Below are 24783 nucleotides of genomic sequence, written 5' to 3'. Positions count from 1 at the left end.
AAAAGATAATTTACTAGTTTAAACAGTAAGAACATTTGCATTGTCATATATATTAACACATCACTTTCTGTAAAGCTTATCCATTTTACACTTCCCTCACCATTTGAGAATGTCAATTCACTGCATATTCAAAAATAGTAGACATTTTCATTTTTAAAAACCTGTTAATTTAAAATATTGAAATAATACCTCATTGCTTTAATTCATCTTTGTATTAATGAGATTAAACCTCTTCAATATTTACTACTCATAATTTTGCTTTTTCAAATTGCCTGTTTAAACTTTTAATAAATTTTTTAATTGTAGCATTTGTCTTTTGAGTCAAGGTCTCATTCTGTCACCTAGACTGGAGTGCAGTAACACGGTCATGGCTCACTGGAGTCCCGAATGCCTGGGCTCAGGTAATCCTTCCATTTTAGCCTCTGATTAACTAGAACTAAAGATGCACACCACCACCACGCCTGCCTTTTTTCTTTCTTTTGTTTTGTAGTAATGAGGTCTCACCATGTTGCCCAGGCTGGTCTCAAACTCCCGGGCTCAAGTAATCCTCCCTCCTTGGCATTCCAATGTGCTGGGATTACAGGTGTCAGCTGCAAGGCCTGGCACATTTGTCTTTTTCATATTTAATTACTAAATCCAACATTAAAGTTTATAAACCCTGTTTGGCATCCAGAAATTTTTAATTTTTATGCTGTCCAGTCAAACTTTCTTTTGTGATTTTCCTGCAACTTTTATGCTTAGAAAATTTTTCCCATTTCAACATAACTATTGACATGCTTTCTTTTAGTTCTTTTGTTTCATTTTGACATCTATATTTTTTAAACACCTGGAATTTATTTTTGGTATGGTATAAGAATGATGATTCAATATCTGGTAGCATGAAAGACCATTAATCATTATTTCCAAAATTTCCCTGTCTATTTTCCCAGATTAACTTTTAACATTACTTTGTCAGGTTCCCCACTCCCCTAAAAAAAAACTCTCATGTGGATACTTATTGAAATTGCATCAAACTATAAATGAAAATCAGAGAGAGGCTGGGTATGGTGGCTCACACCTATAATCTCAACACTTTGGGAAGCAGAGACAGGAGAACTGTTTGGGGCCAGGAGTTCAAGCCAGCCTGGGCAACATAGCAAGACCTCATCTCTACAAAAAATTTTAAAATATTAGCCAAGCGTGTTGGCACGTGCCTATAGTAACCAGCTACTTGGAAGGCTGTGGTGGAAGGATCACTAGAGCTCAGGAAGTCAAAGCTGTGGTGAGTCACGATGGTGCCATTGCACTACAGTTTGGGCAATAGACTAAGACCTTGACTTAAAAAAAAAAAAAAAAAAAAAAAAAAAACCCAGAAAGAATATATAGAAGAACGTTGAACTGGTACTTAAAAGTATCCTTATTTTGGACTTGATTGTCATAGAAATATAGTATCATATTTGTCTAGCAGCATGTTGACTTTTTGTTTCAGATAAAAAAATTTCTAGTGTATTAAGTGAAATAGCTTTTTATTTTCATTACTAAATCTTTAACTGAATATGGACATTGTATTTTTTCAAATGCCTTTCCAACGTCTATCTGGGATTATGTGCATGTGCTACAATGCTTTATCCTATAAATCTCATGTATAGAGAGGTTTCTTATTAGTAAGCCATCCTTAATTACTACTGGCTAAGTCCTACTGATCACACTGTATTATTCCGAATATGTTGATTTTGAGTAGCTAGTACATTAGTTAATATTTTTACATTTCTAGTCTGGAGGCTTTTTGAAGATGTTTAGAGTAACTATTAAAATTTCAATAATTACTGCTTCAATTAGCTATTCAACTTCTTTATTTCATTTATATTTTCCCTGTATAACATTTATTTGGAGATTTCCAAATTTGAGTTCTGATTTGTAAAATCTCATCTGCACTTACTGTTTATATTCTACTGGTTTTCTGCCCCTAAATTAGCCTATTTCAATTTTCATTTCTCCTTTGATTAGGTATCTTAAATATTTGTCTCTTTATTTCTTGTCTTCCCCATGCCCACCAAGAATCAACTATTTGAATGACCAAATTTCCTTTTACTCCTGTGGCCTAATTTATTTTCACTTACCTACGGAGTGAATCTGAAGGTGTTTTGTGTTGTTCTGCACTGTTAACTCAATTGTACCTGTGTCTATTTTCATTCATACTGTGAACCCATTTGGGGACAGGCAGCTCTAAAGAACTAAACACCTTCTAATTAATTAGAAAAGTCCTTCTAATCTCACCATAATCTACTGGAATCGTCAGGCCCTATTTTTAAGATTTTGTTAATGTTACTGAAAACACTCTACTTACTAGATCCAGTGTGAGAAAATTAAAAACTAATTTGACTGTGCTTTTCCAGGAGACAGTGCTCTGGTGTTTTACATTATTCACTCTTTGCATTTCAAGAACCAAACGCTTCAAATTAAATTATGTAAGAGGGCAGAAACAAAATGGAATGAAGAAACAAATTTAACGCTGAAAGCTATAATTTTTAATATAATGTAAATATAAACAATTTAACTTTATGGAAATTGGGAGAAAATACACTTCAGAAGTCACATGTTGCTTTTTAGGAATCATAATCTGACTGTGGTGAAAAACAATATTCATATAATTGCTACTCATGTGTTCTTGCAATATGTCCAGTATTTTTAATCCATTAGACGCCCAGATATAGTGTTGCCATAATTTGATTTTTTATTTTCCTGAGCAATTGCCATTCATTTTTCAGAAATGCTAATTGTCTTCATTATTCTTTATGAAACTTACATGGACATTCCTAATAAAAGTATTTTGAAATGTATTTCCATATTATACACAAGTGGGAAGCAAAGAATTTTCTAAAAATATTATATATCCTTAATTCTGATGAAGTGATACCTTTGGATGTCACTTCTGTGATATTCAAGCCCATACTGACTTTACTAACCAACAGTTGTTCTTTACATCCCACTTGATGTAGGGTGCTTCCTCAACTTACACTTTTCCCTCAGAAATTCACATTTTCCCTTCCAATAATCAAAAGAAAAAGAAGTATATAATTGACTTCTCTATATTCACTTTTGAGATATCTGGGGAAAGTTCAGTCCCTTACATTTTTCACAATAGAGGCTAGTAACCGCCCCCCACACACACACACTTCTCAAGTAGGAGCTTTAGAATAATTTCTAGCAGACTGCTAAATTCTGTTGTTGTCTGACTAAGTAACCACCATGGTTCAGGCAGTTTGAAGGTAACATGGAGAGCTGAGGATTAGCAGCATCTTACCTGCTTTCCATCCAGCGTGCAGAGCCTCTTGACCACTCCTGAGTCTAGTTTAATGGCTTCAGTGATATCTGTTAAGACCTGTTCGAAGGAATGAGCAGTCTTTTTATTCAGAAGGATCCGCACAGCTTTTCTAGGCTTCACTCCACTTCGGATCACAGTCACTAATTTGGGTTTGATGAAATCTTTACTTTCTTTGACTTCACTTTTCACTGAGGAGGCAGCAGCCAGGGCTCGGGTTGTCCCACCCTTGATGTTCACAGACCAGTTCGGATTAACATTTTTAGTGTAATCAACTTTACGAAATGGTTCATTGGATGCACACACGTAACTCTCACCTAAAAGGCAAAAATTAATTTGATTAGCATAATTTTTTTTATCCCTACCATAGGAATATTTTGTTTGAAGAACAGATGGTGGGGATTCTGTAAGCAAACTAATCTTCATTTAAAGGGTTCCCAAAGTTGATGAACTAATTTAGTCAAAAGAACAAAAAACAAAAACCATCCTGATAGAAATAATTATATCACAAAATAATATATTCATATAAAGAAAAAAAAATATTTTCTTTCTTCCAATTGTAGATTTCAGTTCTATTAAAAAAAATCACATCTTCACATAGCTGACTAAATTATACTCAGCTAAAGGGTTGTTTATTCAATTAATAAAGCACCACAAAAATGAGGGAAGAGTTTTGGCAGCTCAAAGAAACATCTTGGGAAATTTTTTCCTTAATAAAGAATGTAAATTAGTATGCAATTTAAACTATAAGTTTAAATAGACAAACTTTTCTTCATATACTTAAATAGGATAGAATATCAAGTAGCTAAAATGTTGTCTTCATTGCTCATGAAGCCTTCTGCTTAATTTTTAACTATAACATAAAAGCTATATTGTTTGTCAATTGGCTCATCAATGCAGTATTTACTAATTTAAGTTCCAAAATTTCCAAAATTGTATGCTAAGATACCATAATTTTTCTTCAGGAAATTCAGGAAACTCAGCAACCACCCAATTCTTCTGCTCTTGATTTTTTGACATACAAGAGAATTATACTCAGAGATTTTTCTCTAAGATATCTTGTAATTCAGCCAGGTGGCTCAAATCTATAATCCCAGCACTTTGAGAGGCTGAGGTGAGAAGATTGCCTGAGCCCATGGGTTCGCAACCAGCCTGGGCAAACTGGTGAGACCTCATCTCTACAATAAATCAAAAAATTAGCCAGGCATGGTAGCACATGCCTGTAGTTCCAGCTGTGTGGAAAGCAGAGGCAGAAGGATCACCGGAGCCCAGCAGGTCAATGCTGGGGTGGCCGTGAGTGTGCCACTGCACTGCAGCCCGGGCGATGGAGTGAGACTACAACTAAAAAAAAAAAAAAAAAAAAAAAAAAAAAAAATATATATATATATATTATATATACATATATATATATATATATATATATGTCGGAACTCAAAAAAGAATCCATTATATTTTCACATATTCAGACTCATTATTAATATAGTATTATATGAGCATTAAATATTACAGATGCTTAAAACAAAAATAACCAAAATAGTGAAAGGGGATTCCTGAAGAAATCCTATTAATATAAATGCTATATTTAACTATTATCATGATGTTCTTGAAATCCTGATTAATGGAGAACTTTAGAGACTCCCAGAGGCACATGAATAATTCAGGAACAGATCAGGCGTACAAGAGGGATTTAAAAAGAAGAGCAATGTCCTCTATTTAAGAGTATAATTTGGGCACTGCCCAAAATGACTAGATAACCAATCACAGGCTTACACTGCTTCTATATCAGTAATCTAAAACCTAGCCCACCCATCACCATTTAGTTAGTTTTCATCTCTGTAGCCTTCTCCAAATCATTTCTCACAGTATGATCATGTGGGAAAATAGCAAGTAATTTAAAAAAGAGGTATCAGTTTAATAAAACAGAACTATATGAGGGGGACCAAAACAAACCTGAAATTATTTTTTGGAGAGCAAGCCCCTTGTTAGTATAGACTTTCCCTAACTAGGTAAGTGTTCTAGGAACCCATCAGCATCAGTGTACCAGGTAGTGTTGCTGTGAGAGGCTGCATTCAGCTTCAAGGACTTTTTTTTTTTTTAATTCTTTCAACGCATTTGCCCATTTCATGATGGGTGATTTACATGAACAACCTGCCCACACCGTGCTGTTTAGCAGTTTTTGACCAAAAATGGCACGATCCAGCACCCCACTCTCTCTGTTTACCCAATCTCACCCTGAGTGACTTTTTTTGCTCCCCCGGATGAAAAAAGTCCTCACAGAGAAATACTTTGTCAATGTGGAAGAGGTGAAACAAAAAACAACAGAAGCACTGAAAGGCATCAACACTGATGAACCTAAAAAACTATTCTGAGCAGTAGAAAAAGTGTCTCGATGGGTGTATTTCATCAAAAAGAGAGTACTTTGAAGATGACTGAAGTTTAAACATGTAAGGATATTTTATAAATACACAGACTTTTATAAATAAATTCTGCTTTTGGGGGGTTCCCCTATACATCAGATGTATTAATGGGCAAAAGACGTACTCATGGGCTTGCTTTAATTTCACAGAGAAAGTAACACTCACACTGAAAAATTCTTACTATTTTTACCAAAGATAAAAATTTAATTATACAAGGGTGATCTCAAAACACCTGGAATTTATTTATAAGAAATTGGTCAGGCACGGTGGCTCAAGACTGTAATCCCAGCACTTTGGGGAGCTGAGGTGAGAGGATTACCTGAGCCCAGGGGTTCGAGAACAGCCTGGGCAACTTGGTGAGACCTCATCTCTACAATATATCAAAAAAAGTAGCCAAACATGGTAGCCCACGCCTGTAGTTCTGGCTGCTTGGAAGGGTGAAGCAGCAGGTTGACGCTGGGCTCTCCGTTTGATGCAATACACCCATCAAGATGCTTTTTCTACTGTTCAAAACAGTTTTTGAGCTCATCAGTGTTGATGCCTTTCAGTGATTCTGCTGTTTTTTGTTTCACCTGCACTCCAGCCTGGACGACAGAGTGAGATTCCAACTCCAACTCCAAAAAAAAAAAAAATTGTGTATTTACTCTTACAGGTTTAAACTCAAAGTACTCTGTTTGCTGCAATACACCCATTGAGACTCTTTTTCCACTGCTCAAAACAGTTTTTGAACTTGTCAATGTCGATGCCTTTTAGTGCTTCTGCCATTTTTTTGTTTCACCTCTTCCACAGCAGGAAAATGTTTCCCTTTGAGAACTTTTTTCCACTGGGAAACAAAAAAAAGTCACTCAGGGTGAAATGAGGTGAATAGAGAGGGTGGGGTAAGGGAGTCATGCTGATTTTGGTCAAAACTGCCATGGTGTGGGCAGGTGTGCTCGTAAATCACCCATCATGAAGTGGACAAATGCACTGAAACAATCTCCAGAAAAAAAAGGACCTACTCATGCTAGGTACTGACATGATATGAAACCCACTTTGGTAATCCTGGCACCCAACACAGGCTCAGGACATGGTTTGGGGGTTACATCTATGTTTCTGTATCCTGGGCACATAAATCCCTAAAGGACAGATGTCATATCTTGATGACAACCATCACCAAAATACCCTTGTTATGTCTCCACCCAGATCCCACAATCTCCTAATGTAACTGTGTCTCTTACATAGATTTGCTTACAAAGAGACAATATGCTGACAAAAGACCTTAAGCTGTTGGATCCCTGGGCAGTTACAGCTCTTGATGTTGTTAGTCAGTCAAGAATCATTCTTGGTTATGTACTAGGCACCTATAAGATAGATTAGAAGCAATCAGCCTTCCTCTACCCAGGTTATTCCTACTGTAGGGATTCTTATTTAAGATTAGTGACGCCCCTGCCAACTTGGGGCTCTCTCCTTTCTCCCATCCTGGCAAGGAGAGCATGACTTCATACTTTATGCAGCTAGAAACTTAGGAGGCATCCTTCACTCTGCTGGCTTCTCTGCCTACTACATTCTGGCATCAAGTTCTGTCTACTCTATCTTCTAAATAGTTCTAAAAATTCTCCTCCTCTCTGCCCTCACCACCACCCACATCCCACCTGGATAAATGCAAGAATCTTCTGTTTTTTGCTCATTTCCCAGAAATATAATGAGTTTTCCAAGTGGCAGTACATTTTATGCTACTGTCATGGCTGAAAAAGTACATCCTAAAGTAATGAGTCTTAATACTGATAAAATACGACATTATAAGGACACATTTCTTTAACTATTGCCAATACATGTCAAAACTGCACTCACAAAAACAAGAAAAGAATAAGATCTCATTTAAAAATTATGAGTTAAGCTAGGATATGAGTATGTGTATCATATAGATGTATTCATTTTTCTTTTTCTGTTTGTTTTTTTTTTTTTTTAAATCAGGGTCTCACACTATCACCAAGGCTGGAGTGCAGTGGCACCATCACAGCTCACCACAGCCTCAACCTCCAGGGCTCAGGCAATTCTTCCACCTTAGCCTCTTGGGTAGTTGGGACTACAGGTGCAAGCCACCATGTCCAGTTAATTATTTTATTTTATTTTATTGTTGGTAGAGATGAGATGTTGCTGTTTTGCCTAGGTTGGTCTCAAACTACTGGGCTCAAGTGATCCTCCTGCCTCAGCAATCCCAAAGTACTGGGATTACAGGCGTGAGCCACCACACCTGGCCCACATGTATTTTTTCATATATAGATATACAAAAAAATAAAGCAGTCCCTGATGTCCAGAACCGGTGTTTCACAGCTAGACCTCAATGTTATTATAAGCTGGCCTGAGACTTAGAGTTGAGCTATTTTGTTCTTTTGTTGGACATAATCTCACAGACTATATCAAACAAAGTCACTGAGGCTTTATTATGATAAAGTGACAGAAAACAAGGCCACTGTGCAACTCACAGTACCAAACATCCCTCTCTTGCACTAAATGGGTGACTGTCACTTCTTGACCAATTATAGTCTTTTCCAGAATCTAATCTGCCCTCCCGGTAAATAAGATTTATAGAGGTATCCAATCACAGAATTGTCCCTTTGACATCACCCAATACAGAGCGAGTTCTTGCTTCCTTAGATCCTCCCTAAAATTACCCAACCAAAGCCCCAACTCTACGATAGGTTCTAATGCCCTCCTACTAGGACACCCCATGGTAGCTCTTCCTCACTGCAAAGAGTAATAACCCTAACTTACTCAACTATAGGTATGTTCCCAGTGGTCTCTGGCTGAAGGGAATTGCAATACATGTATACATATTCATTCTCCCTCCCTCACCTTTCCTTTCTCTCCAGTTCTTTGACATAAGAGACTGGGGGGAACCATTTTGCAAATTCCTGTGAATATTACATATAAAGAGGGTGTTGCTTTTTGTATTGAAGGAAGATGAATAGAAGCACAAGGTATAGCATAACTGGTTTCAGGCCTGGTAATGGAATAGAAAGTCTTTCTTCTTTTTTTACTTTTTTTAAAATTTGAGTTGGAGTCTCACTCTGTCGCTCGGGCTGGAGTGTAGTGGCACGCTCATGGCCACCATAGCTTTGACCTGCAGGGTTTAGGCGATTCTTCCACCTCAACCTTCCAAGTAGCTAGTATGACAGGCACACGCTACCATGGCTAGCTAATTTTTTATTATAGAGACGAGGTCTCATCATGTTGACCAGGTTGGTCTTGAACCTGCAGGTTCAGGCAATCCACTTGCCTGGGCCTCTCAAAGTGCTGGGATTACAGACTGAGCCACCTAGCCCAGTAAAAGCCTTTTTAAAATAGCCTTGCCTCTGGAAGGAGTCTCAAAGGATATACTCACTGACATCCAAAGAATATCTCAAAGGATATTCTTAACATTGACATCTATTCAAAGATCTGCATTACTTCTCATTTAGCAGGTTGACATACTAAGTGTCTGCAATCATCTGTTTGGGAGGCCACTAACTTTCACCCTTACTCAAGAGGCTCTTAAAAGCAAGGAACTCCCAAGTTTTTGTTCTCTGAAAGCCTTCATACTTATAAATTAATTTCTATCTGTGTCGATTTTCCCCACCTCCTTTCCCTCTTAGTGACAGACATGCTCTCCTCTTATTCAAAGTTAAGTCTCTTTGTCAGGACTTGGGTCTTTCCCTCCCCTCATGCTGGGGTGCCAGGGCCATTCTTTTTCTCTCCTCTGTGTTACTAGCCCTCTCAGTGGATTAGACAGTGTTTCCCACCTGAAACTCTCCACCCTACTCACATGCTGCTGGCTTCCATTCACTGCCAGCTCTCATCTGTGGTTTCTCCTGTCTGTTCCTCAGCCGCTACAGCGTGGCTTCTGCTCCCTGCACTCCGCTGGCTGCAAGGCTGCTCACTCTGGTCCCCGAGCGCTTTCTTCCTAACTGCCAAATGCAAAGCACGTTTTCTGTCTAATTTCATTTGGTGCCTTCTGAGGGCATTGAAACCAGTCATAATTCTCTTCTTGCAAATCCCTTTTTCCTTAGCTTCCATGATCTAATTTCTAGTAAAAAGAGAGGAAGCACACACTTCCAACCTCACCTACCACTTCCCCACAGGTTCCTAAATTCAGGATCCCCTCTCCATACACATCCAAGCATCTCTCATCCTCCTCTGACTTTCTCTGAGCAGCTGCATCCTCACCCACAGCTCCAGCCACCGCCTGCACCCCCACAACTCAAACGCTGAGGACACCTTCAGCCTGCACCTTTCTCTTGAGTTCAAGCCACTTGCAGAGCATCTCTAGCAAGATCATCTATGGCTGTTTCACGTGCTACATGTCTAAAACTGATTTCACTTTCCACTTTTGCCACCCTGACCTCAAACTATCTACTTCCTGAATTCCCCAATGAATTGGATGAATCACCACATATACAGTCACCTAAGCAAAAGCTGAGCTTCTTCTCTGCTCCTTTTCCACACATTCAGTAGAATTGGCAAAATAGTTTACTTTGGTCTAAACACCTATGGAAACCAGTCCCTTCTACCCTGCCACCTCTAATTTCTCCCTGGACTTGAGCAGTTAAACTGCTTGTATCTGGACCTCACCCCCTCATCCTTCCCATAGCTGTCATAACAAATTTCCTAAAATGTAGATTTAATGTCTCTCGGCTCTCCATTGCCCGTAGATAAAGGCCAAACACCTCAGCACAGCACACACTTCCGACCTCACTTCCTACCACTTCCCCACAGATTCCTAAATTCATGTCATATTAGCATATTTGCAATTTCTTTCTGAAATCATCATACCCTTTTATTCTCTTTCCTTCTTATATGCATACAATATCCTTCCTCCTTATCCTCCTTCTTTCTTGCCTTTTTTCACTGACCTATCAAGATTAAGTATCCCTGGCAAGGAGGTAAAGTAATAGGAAACTTTGTACACTGAAAGACTTTTACATTTGTATTTATTTTTCATTTTTTGTAGAGATGGGGACTCATTATGTTGCCCAGGCTGATCTTGAACACCTGGTCTCATGTAATTCACCTGCTTCAGCTTCCCAAAGCACTGGGATTACAGGTACGAGCCACCACATTCCTCTGAAAAGTTTTTAAATGGAATCAATCACTTAGGAAGAGCAGATCCGCATTATCTAGTACTAAGTTAACTACATACACATCCTATGACCCAGAAATTCACTCCAGAAAAACATCCTGGAGCACAGCATGCACATAGGTGCAAAATATACACACCCATGTATGTTCATAGAAGTACTGCTCAATAGCCAAAGATGAGAATCAACTCACGAACAGGAGGATGGATACACAGACTGTGGTATGGTCATACAATTAACTACTACACAGCAATGAAAATGAACAAATGAGGGTTATATGCAACAACTTGGATGCATTTTATAAACAATGGTGAGCAAAAAATGGAAAAAATACATGCATACATGCAGTAGGATTTTCCATAGAGTTTGAAAGAGAAAACATAAACTATGTTAATTAGGATGCTTTCATAAAGAAAAGTCAGAGCCAGAATACTACTGTAACTGGGAAGGGACACAGAGAGAGCTTGCCAGATGCTGGCAATATTCTATTTCTTAACATGGCTAGTAGTCACAAAAGTGTTCACTTCATAATAATTCACTGGGCTGTGCATGTATGTTTTATAAACTGTAGTATATCAAAAAATTAAAAAATAAAAATTTAAGAATGTCACTCTTGGGTGCTGTTTTTGTATGCTAGGCTTACAATGTACTAATTTCTCTTATTCTTTACCTGTTGCTTCCAGTGGTTCTTAATGGAGAGTTTCTTTAAAAATCAGATGATTTTGTTGCATAAGTTCAGATGTCCAAGCTTTATCCCAGTTCAACTGAGACAGAATCACTGGAAAGTAGGTGGGACCCTAACATGTGGATAAGATTTTTTAATTTCATAAATGACCCTAAAAGCAGTCCCTGGTTACAAACCACTGCCTAGACAGTAAGCTCCTTAATAAAACTTCATATTACCAACATCTAGCACAGTACCTGGTATACAACAGGCACTTAAGATGTGCCTCTCAGTGATGAAGAAAATGCATATTTCCAGCCAGGTGTGGTGGCTCATGCCTGTAATTCCTACAGTTTGGAAGGCTGAGGCAGTAGAATTGCTTGAGGCCAGGAGTTTGAGACCAGCCTGGCAACACAGCAAGACTTCATCCCTACAAAAAATAAAACCAATTAGCCAGATGTGGAGGTGTGCACCTGTAGTTTCAGTTACTTATGTAGGGTAAGGCAGGAGGATTGCTTGAGCCCAGGAGATTAAGGCTTCAGTGAAACATCACTACACCACTACATTCCAGCCTAGGCAACAGAGTGAGACCTTCTCTCAGAAAAAAAAAAATAGAAAGAAAGAAAGAAAATGCATATTTCAAAAACAAAAATACACATTTCATGGTTTGGATTTACACTGTTTCTATGTAAAATGTAGGTGTGGTGTTGCTGTTTATATAGAATGACCCTGGGAGGCTCAGGGTACCTTGTGCATAGTCTGAGACACTCTTGGGTCATGCTACGTCATCTGAAGGCATCTAGGAAAAATAGCAGGAGATGAGGGATGCCTACCTACATATAAATACATATGTATGTATATTTTTTCACTTCAGACCATTAAAACATCAAGCATCCAGGGATGTAGTCCAATAAACGTTAACATGCCTTTTAATCAGTGGAATATATGTGTGTGTATTTACATGTATGTTTTTAACAGCTAAATCACAGCAATCTTTAAGCATTTCATCTCAATTTACAGTTAGATATTAACCTCTTGTCAGATACATGGTCTGCAGATACTTTCTCCCATTCTGTAGATTGCCTTTTCATTCCGCTGATTGTTTCCTTTACTATGTTGCCTTTTAGTTTGATGTAGTCAAACTTGCTTTTGTTGCTTGTGCTTTCTTGGTGTTACCCAAGAAATCACTGCCAAGACCATTGTCATAAAACTTTTCCCTTCTTCTAAAAGTTTTACAGCTTAAGGTGCTACATTTATACTTTTAATCCATTTTGAGTTGATTTGTGTGTCTTGTGCAGATAAGGGTCCAATTTCTTCTTCTTCCTCTTTATTTATTTATTTTTTTTGGCATGTGGATATCCAGTTTTCCCATCACTATTTGTTGAAGAATCTGTCCTGTCCCCATTGTATAGTCTTGGCATCTTTGTCAAAGGTCATATATATGTGGGCTTATTTTGGGGCTCTCTAGTCTATTACATTGCTCTATGCATCTGTTTTTATGCTAGTATCATACTATTTTAATGGCTAAAATATAATTTGATTACACATTATCTTTGCAATACATTTTGGGTTTAAAAAAATGTTTTTTGTAGAGATGGGGTCTTGCTGTGTTGTCCAGGCTGATCTCAAACTCCTGCACTCCAGAAACCACCCCCTCAGCTTCCCAAAGTGCTGGGATTACAGATATTAGCCACCGAATCCAGTGTGTAATATACTTTGAAATCAGGAAGTGTAATGCCTCTAGCTTTTTTCTTTTTTCTCCAGATTGATTTGGCTATTTGGTTCCATATGAATTTTGTGGTTCCATATGAATTTTGGATTGCTTTTTTTACTTCTGTAAAAAATGCCAATGGGATTGTGATAGAGAGTGCACTGAATCTGTAAATCCTTTTGGGTAATATGGAAATTTTAACAATATTAAGTCTTCTAATTCATGAAACATGAAATGCCTATCCACTTATTTTTCTCTTTTAAAATTTCTTTCATTAATGTTTTATAGTTTTTAGTGTACACGTCTTTCGTCTCCTTGGTTAAGTTTATTACCAAGTATTTTATCTTTTTAATGCTGTCTTATATGGATTTTCTTAATTTCCTTTTTCAATAGTTTGTTGCTAGCATATAAAAAAACACAACTAATTTTAGTGTGCTGATTTTGTATCTTACAGTTTTACTGAACTTGCTTATAAATTCTACCACTTTTTACTTCTTTTTAAAAATGCTATACTTTACTAGAAGTTCTGCCAAATTTTTGGTGGCATACATAGGGCTTTCCACATATAAGATCATGTTATCTGCAAGCAGAGATAATTTTACTTTTTCCTTTCTGATTGAGATGCTTTTTATTCCTCTTTCATGCAAGTACTTCTAGTACTATGTTGAACAGAGCTGGCAAAAGCAAGCATCCTTGTCTTGTTCCTGATCTTGGGAAAAGTTTGTTTCTCACTGCTGATTATGATGTTGGCTATGGGATTTTCATGTGTGATATTATTTTGAGGTAAATTCCTCTGTATTTAGTTTATGAGTTTTCATCATGAAAAGGTGAATTTTGTCAAATGCTTTTTCTTCATTCTGCATCTATCAATAAGAGCATACAACTTTTATCTTTTAATAATCAAAATATATAATAAATAGTTTTTTAAAAAGAGCAAATAACCTAATTTTAAAATGGGAAAAGGATTTGAATAGACATTTCTCCCGAAAAGATAAATAAATGGCAACAGGCACATGAAAAGATACTCAACATCATTAATTATGATGGAAATGCAAATGAAAACTATAATGAGGATGACTACTAGGATGACTATTATTTAAAAAAAAAGACAGAGGTTAGAGAGAATGTAGAAGAATTGGAACCCTAATATACTGTTGGTGGAAATGTAAAATGCTGCAGCTACTATTAAAAACAGTGTGAAGATTCCTCAAAAAGTTAAAAATAGAACTACCACATGATTTAGCAATTCTACTTCTGGGTATATATCCAAAAGAACTGATATCAGTATCAGTACTCCCATGCAAATTACAGCATTATTCACAGTAGCCAAGATGTGGAAATAACCTAAATGTCCAGTGAAGGATGAATGAACAAAGAAAACGTCGTATACATACAATGGAATATTATTCAGCTTTAAAAAACAGACAATGCTGGCATATGCAACAACATGGATGAACCTGGGGGTTATTATGCTAAATGAAACATGCCACCCGCAGAAGGATAAATACTGTATGATTCCACTTATATGAAGTTTCTAAAACAGTCAAACTCCTAGAGACAGAGGGAAGATGGTGGCTGCCAGGGGCTGAGGGCAGAGGGAACTGGGAGCTGCTCTCCAATGGGTATGGAGTGGTAATTAAGAAGATCTGCATAGGGAGAGAAAGGTACACCTCATCAACAAGGGTACCTATATAATGAACACTTGTACACCTAACACTGAATTGCACCCCACATCTTTATAAATAAATAAATAGATAAATAAACAAAAATTTTAAAACAAGAAGATGACTAGATTGGGCGCGATGGCTACAGTCTGAAATCCCAACATTTTGGGAAGCAGAGGTGAGAGGACTGCCTAACCCTGTGAGTTCAAGACCAGCCTGGGCAACATGATAAGACCTTATCTCTACAATAAATCCAAAAAATTAGCTGGGCATGGTAACGTGTGCCTGAAGTTCCGGCTACTTGGAAGGCTGAGGCAGAAGGATCCCCTGAGCCCAGCAGGTAGATGCTGGGGTGGCTGTAAGTGTGCCACTGCACTTCAGCCTGGGCAACAGAGTGAGATTCCAACTCAAAATAAATAAATAAATAAAAGAATAATATCTAGAGAGCTGATGTATAAGAATGTCCCAATAGTTAACAATATAGTGTTGTGCACTTAAGAATTTTGTTGCCGGGCTCAGTGGCTCAGCCTGCAATCCCAGCACTTTGGGAGGCTAAGGTGAGTGGATTGCCTGAGCCTGTGAGCTCAAGACCAGCCCGGGCAACTTGGCGAGACCTCGTCTCTACAATAAATTTTTTTTTTAAATTAGCTGGGCCTGGTAGCATGTGCCTGTAGTTCCAGCTACTTGGAAGGCTGAGGCGAAAGGATTGCTGGAGGCCAGTAGGTCGACACTGAGGTGACTGTGAGTGTGCCACTGCATGCCAGCCTGGGTGACACAGTGACTCCCAACTCAAAAAAAGAAAGAAAGAAAGAAAGAAAGAAAGAATTTAAGAGGGTAGATCTCATTTAGGTGTTCTTATCACAATTTTTTAAAAAAGTTACTGTTAAAAATTACAAAGAGCTACACACACTCTTATGTAGTTGGAATTTTTAACAGCAGCAGTTTTTAGCCTAGTTTATATCAGTTTTACTATAAAATCTCTCATACACCTCTACTGAAGGAGTTATTTACATTAACTGCCCAATGCTACAAACTAGTTTGTAATTACAAACTATCTTGACATTTGCGGTAGAAACTCAGTTATACAAAATTTGGACACTGAGATTTTACCTAACTCATGGAATGAAAACAAGCAATGAACTTTATGATGAAAAGGAAAACCTGTCTATACATCTAAAGTGCAAGGACTCTTCAAGCTTAGAAAAAAAGACTTCCCAACTCCTCCTCACAAACACACACTCAAAAAGGAAGACAGAGGAAAGAAAACACCAGCAGATATTTTAGGTCTAATATCAGCAAAATCTTTGAAATCTAAATTATTTCCTAACTTTCAAAGCTAAGAAAAAAAATCACTTCCAAAAGAATTTAATCAAGGAAAATATACATATTTGCATCTACAAGATGGTTAGATATCTTTCATCAAGTGCAACTTTTGTGAGATATTGGGTGGATTATAATTCATTGTGCATTATCTCAACTTTAAATATATCTCCACTAAAAGTATATCACAAATTAGTTGCCACATCCAGCTGGTTAGGAAAAATACAGGGTAAGGAAAAGTAAGACTTATTTTTCTGTTGTTGCAAATAACTTACTTGGTTTTCTGGCCAAACTGCATATAAATTAAACGTATGGGAATTAGTCAAGTAACACAAAATTCACTGCTCTGATCCAGACACTGTTCCTAACCTATACTCATTTGCTGTGTCTCTGACTGTCACTGACATATCTGCTAAATGAATACAATAGCCTTTCCTGCAGAGCAGGGCTGGAGACACAAAATGAGAGCCTTCATCTCTAAGATGGATATTCTTTCAACACAGAAGGCAAGAGACTGAACCAAGTAATCTCCTAAGCTCACCTCCAGCTGTATGGTCTATGATACCTTACACGGAGAAAGGGGTACAAAAGCTACTTTGAACAGCTGAATATCTATGAAGAAATAGGGAAGTTTGGGAGGAGTTTAGCCTAAGACCAAAGCAATTAGCTAAAAATAAATAATAATAATAATAATAATCCTGCCCACTAACCAAAAAGCTTCATCATTTATCCACTGAGAAAGAAATTGTTTCTAATCTCTGGGTAGGTTGGAACTTACAGGCCAGATCCAAGATCTGTATTTTTTTCCTCCTCACATATGAGCCAAGCATATTCTACAATCTATAAGAGCTCACTATAGGAATATTAATTTTGTACTTAAAGATAAAACTCAGAATGTTTATGTCATCCTGTTTGGGAACATCTGCATGGCTTCTTCTACATTAAGTGCAATCACCCACTCAGTGTCCACAGTCTCAACTCTTTGGCATCCACTGGCATAACTATACTAGGAGTTAAGGAGGAAACAGAGAAGTAGACTTAATATATGTAATAGACATATTCACAGCAAGTTAAGGCCAGGGAACAGAATTTTACTCTGCAGGAATAAAGGTTCATCAGCAGTGCAAAAGTGACTCATTACCTGGCATTCTAAAATAGAACACACCTAACTCAGCATTCAGTGCTGTGGTCGCATTAAGAACACCAATTTAGTTTGAGCAAACAGTAATCTCTAGCTTTATATTGCTATTTTACATTTTTACTGGTTGTGCAGTTTTGTTGGTATTTACATTGCCAATTTGTTTGAGTTGTGTCACTAGGTAAGACCTATATGCATAAGCACACCTGCTTTTATATTTACAAACATTTAAGTGACTATGTGATGAAAGCAATAAGGCAATACTGAGCTCCTGCAATTTGGATGCTGGATTTTTATATTGTTTTTCACGTTTAAGTGGCTAAACATTATTAAAGTTTGAGAAACAGTGCGATTTTAAGGATACTGAGAAAGAGACCTTCAAACTGAAATGTGACCATCTAATAATATTTAAGTAAATAGGGCATAACACATATAGGGCCAGACCTTCCACTGGCTTATCTAAGCAGAGGTAAAACTTTCCTTAATAGAGTTTCTCCTACTTCTGGAAACTCTGCTGAACACCTTCCTCCTTCAGTCATTCATTTCTTAATCCTACCCTCTTACCCCTTCATCTTGCCGAGAGTCTAAGAGAAAAACTTAGCCTCCAGTTTGAAGCAAATGATTGACAATCATGACAGCTCAGAAAAATTCAGTACAAGTGATGAAACATTCAGAAACCAGAGAATTATTCAAAAAAGAGATGATGATGTTGAGGGGATGGCAGAGAAAGGGAAATAAGAAGTATCACTTATCCAAAATGCTTGGCACCAAAAATGTTTTGAATTTTAGATTTTTTTCAGACTTTGGAATATCTGCATTACCCTATGGGTATCATTTTTTTTTTGTTACATTTTCAAGAGTATTTTACAGTACAGAACAAAGAAGCAAAATAACACAGTAAGTAATGCATGTAAGTCTTAACCCCATAAAGGACACTGAGGATAATCTGTTGCTGGCACTTCTAACCTGCACATGTGCCATTTTTTCACCCTTTGTGGGCATGCATTCATGGGGAAATCTGGGCATGCACAGAAATTTGTCACAGCTGAAGGGGGTTGGTGGGGTCCTACTTCCCTCTTGAGGATGCTGAATAAACCATGTTATGCACTTGTGTTGTGACAGTGACTCATTGCATGAAGTCTGGCATGGAGTTTTCCACTTGTGGTACAATGTCAGTGCTCAAAGAGTTTCAGATTTTGGATATTGGGACTAGGGATACTCAATCTGTAGTAGAGAAAAGCATGACCACCATCTCAAAACATCTGAAGGGCTAGGCAAGCTGGCTTGAGCCTGTAATTATTGCTACTAGGAAGACTGAGGCAAGAGGATCGCTTGAGGCCAGGAGTTTGAGACCAGCTTGGGCAACATAGAGAGACTACCATCTCTATTCATAAAATTAAAAAATAATTGAAAATAAAACATATTTTTTCCTCTTGTTTAGTGTTTTATTTTGGTTTGTTGAAAATAAAACACCTTAAGGGCTGCCATATATAAGTAGGATGAGCCTCACGTAGCTCGAGAATTAGAGGGGACAAGTTACAAAGACACAGATTTTGTTATAAGATGCCGAGGACCACCACCATTTATCAAGCAGTCACTGCATGCCAGGACTCTGCTAAGTGTTTATTTAAAGATTTATGTAGAACTTTCCAGCTATTGGCTTTGATCACTAAACTAATAAGAGACAAGTTTACATTAAGCTATTTATTAAGTTCTTTCTCCCACACAGGCTTAATGAACATGAGCATTATCAGTAGTATGTTTCTATAAACCCCTCTTCTTCTTTTTTTAATTGGGCTCTCACTGTGTCACCCAGGTTGGATTGCAGTGGCATGATCACAACAGACTTGGCTCACAGCAGCCTCGACCTCCTGGGTTCAGGGGATCCTTCCACCTCAGCATCCCAAATAGTTGGGACTACAGGCACACACCACCAATTTTTTTTATTTTTTAGTAGAGACAAGGTTTCCCTCTGTTGTCTAGGCTGGTCTTGAATTCCTGAGATAAAGCAATCCACCTGTTTTGATCTCCCAAAGTGCTGGGATTATACGTATGAGCCACTGTGCTTGGTTATAGCCCCCTTAAAAAACAAACAAAAACAAAACAAAACAACACTTCAGCAGATGAGGTAAAATACTGTTAGGAGAACAAGATGATGAGCCAAGGATATTGGGGAAGAGAACCATAATGACTGCCTTTAAGAAATCATTACATTGTTTTTATTCAAAAATTAATCAAGCCGTCTGAAGTTTGTAAAACATATATATAGTGAAGGAAGAGATCAATAAAAATATTTTAAAACATCTATTGTGATACATTTTGGTTGCAATTTATAATTTAATAAATATATACGCAAAAGATAACATAGGTCATAACTGTAGGTTATTTAAGTCACTCTGAGGTATTAGTAAATGTTACAGTATATAAAAAGTACTTACATTGACTTCACCAAACTAATGTTTCCATTCCTTCAGTCTATAAAGTAAAAACTTCCCACAAATCACAATATAATGAGTGTTCTACCTTAGGCTATGGAAAACACTGCAAACAGGACAAATGCACTGGATTAGGATAAGATTATAGAAATGTTTTAAGGGATAAAAGAGTATTTATCTAAATTTTTGCCTTAAGATATTTCTGAGTTACAGAATTTACAAGTTAACGGATTGGCTGGGCACAGTGGCTCAAGCCTGTAATCCCAGTACTTTGGGAGGCCAAGGCAAGAAAACCAGCCTGGGCAATTCAGTGAGATCTCATCTCTACAATAAATAAAAAAACTAGCTGGGCATGGTGGCACATACCTGTAGTTCTAGCTACTTGGAAGGCTGGAGTGGAAGGATTGCCAGAGCCCAGCAGGTCAATGCTGGGGTGGCCGTCAGAGTGCTACTACACTCCAGCCTGGGCAACAGAGTGAGATTCTGACTCAAAAAACAAAAAAAGTTAATAGGTTGTGTTAAAACTAAATATGAAAAAAGTGCTATAAACAATGTTTAAAATAAGAATAAATGCTAAAGATGAACAAAACTAAGCTTTAGCTACAGCAGAAAACTAAAAGCAGACACTGAAAATATTAGGGTGCTTAGAATAATCCATTTATTTATTGATTGATTGATTGATTTAAGTCAGAGTCTCATTCCATTGCCCAGGCTGAGTACAGTGGCACACTCACAGCCACCCCAGCATCAACCTGCTGGGTTCCAGCGATCCTTCCGCCTTAGCCTTCCAAGTACCCGGAAATACAGGCATGTACTACCACGCCCGGCTAATTTTTTTAAAATTTATTTTAGAGACGAGGTCTCACCAAGTTGCCCAGGCTGGTCTCGAACCCCTGGACTCAGGCAACCCTCTCACCTCGGCCTCCCAAAGTGCTGGGATTACAGGTTTGAGCCACTGCACCCAGCCATAATCCTACTTAAACACAAACACAAGAAACAAAGGTACAAGAATTTGGTCATGATAGCTGTCCAAACAGAAAATTCAAGGCAGGTCTCTCAGACACTAGTGAAGTTGACTAACTGCTTTTTCTTAAAGCTGTTAAAACATAAATATACTGTATCTTTTTCTTGAAGAAAAAGTTACCTAAAACTTGAGATATAAAAGGCCAAGGAATATTTGCCTTTCACACGAACTTATTCTGCCTCTGCAAATCCAGCCACCTGTCCAGTTGATTGAACAAAGACGGATTTTTAAAAAACACCTATATCTACCTATTTCCACCTATTAAAATATCTTACACATGGTACAAAAGTAAAATTATTTCAACAAACACCACATGCCAGAAGCATCTGTTGTATGAGACAAAGGGGTGAACAAGACAACTGTGACCCCAGACTCTGCTGGGTTTGTAATTTTCCCTTTCTACGTCGATGGAGAAGATTCTTCTATATGTTACCAAGGTGGTGTAAGAACTCCACTTAAATCTGGGTATATACAACTGATCACAATTCCTAGCCAATTTTTAAAGAAAAACACGGAGTCAGACAAGGCCAAGATCCTTTCTCTTTCCCAGTCCCAGAAGCACTTCCCAAGATCACTGAATTTTAGAGATCAAAGAAGACTTAGTCCATTTGAGTCGCTGTAACAAAATAGAAACTGGCAGCTTATATACAACAGAAATTTATTACTCACAGTTCTGGAGGCTGAGGAGTCAAAGATAAAGGTGTTGGCAGATTTAGTGTGTGGCGAGGGTCCATGTCTTGGTTCACAGAGGGTGACTTCTCACTTTGTCCAAACATAGTAGAAGGAGTAAAAAGCTCTCTCAGACCTGTTTCATATGGGCACTAATCCCATATATGAAGAATCTGCCCTCATGACCTAATCACCTCCTGCTATGGTTTGAGTATGTCCCCTGAGGTTCATGTGTTGGAAACTTAATTGCTATTGTAACAGTATTAAAAAGTGAGGCCTCCAGGAGAAGATTAGATCTTGAGGGTACTACCCTCATGAATGGATTAAGACTGTTACAGTAGCAGTGGGTAAATTATAAAAGGGGTAGACTTCAACCTGATGTCCTCTCTCCACCACCTGCACTTGCTTTTGCCTCTCACTCTCCTCCCAAAGGATGACCCTCTCCAAGGCTGGTGTGCCACACTTTTGCCAACCTCCAGAACTGGAAGAGACACATTTATTTTCTTTAGAAGTTACCCAGTCTGTGGTCTTCTGTTACGGCAACAGAAAATGGACTGAGATACCATTCGAAGGCCCCACCCACAGAATGGACACCATTTCCTCACAGGTGATAGAATGCAGCACTTAAGACTACAGAAGTTTAGAAGCCAGGGAGAAAGGACTCGGGTGCCAGCCTCACCTCTTAAGGAGACCGTTTCTTTACCCTTTGTGAGTGTCAGCTTCCTCATCTGTAAATTGGGGAAGACAGTGCAGCCACGTTCACAGAACATTGCAAGGGTTAAATGAGATGAAACACGAAAAGCACCTCACACAATAATTCCACATAAAACATCTAGCAAGAGGTAGCAATGCTGAGAAGAAAGTCATCTTGAATCCTTAGGGCAGAGATTACTTTTATCAGTAGGAGACATAAAAACAAAAGCAGAGGGAGCATGGGCAGGTGGGAATGAGGAAAAAAGACCTAGCCCAGGTGGTACAGATCCCACAGCAGCTACTCACAGCCCCACAGGCAACAAAGAAATCAGTTTCACAGTCACTGCCCAAGGGAATCTAGTTTATTTCATATCACAAGACCATAAAATACCCATTTCCAAAGTTTAAGACCTCACAAAATGTTGATCTTGTCTTGTAAGTTTCAGAGTATCATGGTGTCATACTAGACAATAGTGAGATCTCACCTCCACAAAAAATAAAATAAATTAGCCAAGCGTGGTGGCATGTATGTCTGTAGTCTCCCAGGTACTTGGGAGGCTGAGTTGGGAGGACTGCTTGAGACCAGGAGATCGAGGCTATGGTGAGCCATGACTGTGCCACTGCACTCCAGCCTGGGAGTCAGAGTGAGACTCTGACTTTAAAAAAAAAAATTTATAAATACAGCCAAAAATGCTCAGAAAGAAGGAAGACTCATGAAACAGAACTAAGACTAGGAATTCTGACTCAGCCCCAGATAAGAGAGTTTAAGAACCAGTTATCTGGATATCCTCAGTTGGCTATTACAGATACTCTGAGCTCAGCAGGTTCACGGCTTTGGACAGCTCAACCTAATTTTCCCAATATTGATTGCTTTGCGTCATAGTACCGTGAGATGAAGTCCTCATCCAGTTTTGAAGAAGAAACAGAATGACAGGAATGCACAGCACCTACTCTGTAAACTTAATCCAGCAAGGGTGGATAAATCATTAAGTCGAAGGTGTCTGTTGGTTTAGTGTACTGCTGGAGAAGTGCCAGCTAACACCAGAACAGTTTTTAGTCTCCAGAGACTTTGAAGGTCAAAGGCAAAAGAAAAAAATCTGGGCCATGCAAATTTCTTTTGTTACGTGAGTTCAATGAGAGTGGCGCTCTGAATGAATGTTCACATACTGCTGTCTTGAGTCATCATTTTCTACTAAAGACATTTTAGAAGAAACATCTTCTAACTACAAGTTTCATGGGATAGAAGAGGTAGAGAATAGCTGAACATAAGGTTGTAAAATATTACCTGGAAGGGTCTTTATTAAAAATGATAAACTGAAATGAAATAAAGCAGTCAATTTTGACAACATGGGCAATATACTACTGGTCAATTTTTTCTGATGCAATTAGTTTCACAGATAGTCTGTTAGTTCTTCTACATGATAAATCCAACATTTGAGCATACAATTTTAACAAAAAGTCAAAACTATTTACATCCTAGAGTGATAGAAAGCATTGATGTTTTTTTTTCTTAAAAAAAATGCATTACAGTGGGGTAGTTCACTCATTTTGTAAGAAATTCAAGAATTAGACAAAGGGCCCATTGTCAGAGAGAATCGCATATGACAATAAAGTGACTGCCCAAGTTTTCTTCCTTTGCAGTAATTTTATTAAAAACTTCTTCAAGCAAGTGGGCAAAGCCATAAAAACATTTCTGCTGTGCAAATATTTGTTACCACTATATTACTGTTTATCACGTTATGGTATATTTTGAACTCTTCATATAGTGAGTGTTCTTCCCAAATCCCCATCCACCAAATATCAATGAATGAATGATTTGAAGGAATGAGGAAATGTATCAACCATCAATTTGTAGTTGAAATGACGGTCTGAGACTTAGATCCAGTGGACCATGATTCCTCTGGGCAGAAAGAGACTCAGTATATAATATGTGCTCTCATTAATGAATGTACATAATGGTCATCTTAAACATCTCTCCTATGATGATATGCATCTTTGAAGTACATTAATTTTACTTCAAGATTATTTCAGAGAAGGTATATTAACATTGTGGACTCTTCAGAGGTCACACCAGAACAGTTATCCCAAGTGCATGTAACAAGTGCTTCTGTAATAGGCATTACCTCTAGCCTTCCACAGGGTTGCAAATCCAAAGCTGGGTCAGTCAAAAAATTGGTTACTCTGTTTTGAAATGGCTAGAAAAATGTTGGTATTAAGAATTTAACATGAGCCGGGCTTAATGGCTCAGCCTGTAATCCCGCGCCTTTGGGAGGCTGAGGTGAGTGGATTGCCTGAGGCCGCGGGTTCGAGACCCACCTGGGCAGCGAGACCTCATCTCTACAATAAATCAAAAAATTAGCCAGGCATGGTAGCGTGTGCCTGTAGTTCCAGCTACTTGGAAGGCTGAGGCGGAAGGATCGCCGGAGCCCAGCAGGTCGAGGCTGGGGTGGCCAGGAGCGGCCACTGCACTCCAGTCTGGGTGACAGAATGAGACTCCAACTCAAAAAAAAAAAAAAAAAAAATTTAACATGATCGGCCGGGCTCAGTGGCTCAGCCTGTAATCACATGCTTTGGGAGGCCGAGGTGAGTAAATTGCCTGAGCCCGCGGGTTCGAGACCCGCCTGGGCAACTTGGCGAGACCTCTCTCTACA

The 24783-nt window shown here is 38.3% G+C and overlaps 1 protein-coding gene across 1 annotated transcript in view; it reads right to left on the bottom strand.

Moving 5' to 3' along the window:
* DCLK2 (doublecortin like kinase 2) overlaps window positions 1–24783 on the bottom strand; it is a 178879-nt gene that overhangs the window by 151755 nt on the left and 2341 nt on the right. Inside the window, exon 2 of the mRNA XM_021708076.1 lies at window positions 3284–3618. Within this exon, the coding sequence (XP_021563751.1) occupies window positions 3284–3618 (335 nt within the window). The remainder of the gene's footprint in view (window positions 1–3283; window positions 3619–24783) is intronic.

Source organism: Carlito syrichta, unplaced genomic scaffold, assembly GCF_000164805.1.
Source record: "Carlito syrichta isolate Samal-C Ts95f unplaced genomic scaffold, Tarsius_syrichta-2.0.1 Scaffold130554, whole genome shotgun sequence".
Taxonomy (NCBI): domain Eukaryota; kingdom Metazoa; phylum Chordata; class Mammalia; order Primates; family Tarsiidae; genus Carlito; species Carlito syrichta.
The sequence above is the reverse complement of the archived record's forward strand: the minus strand, read 5'-3'. Positions and strand labels throughout refer to the sequence as shown.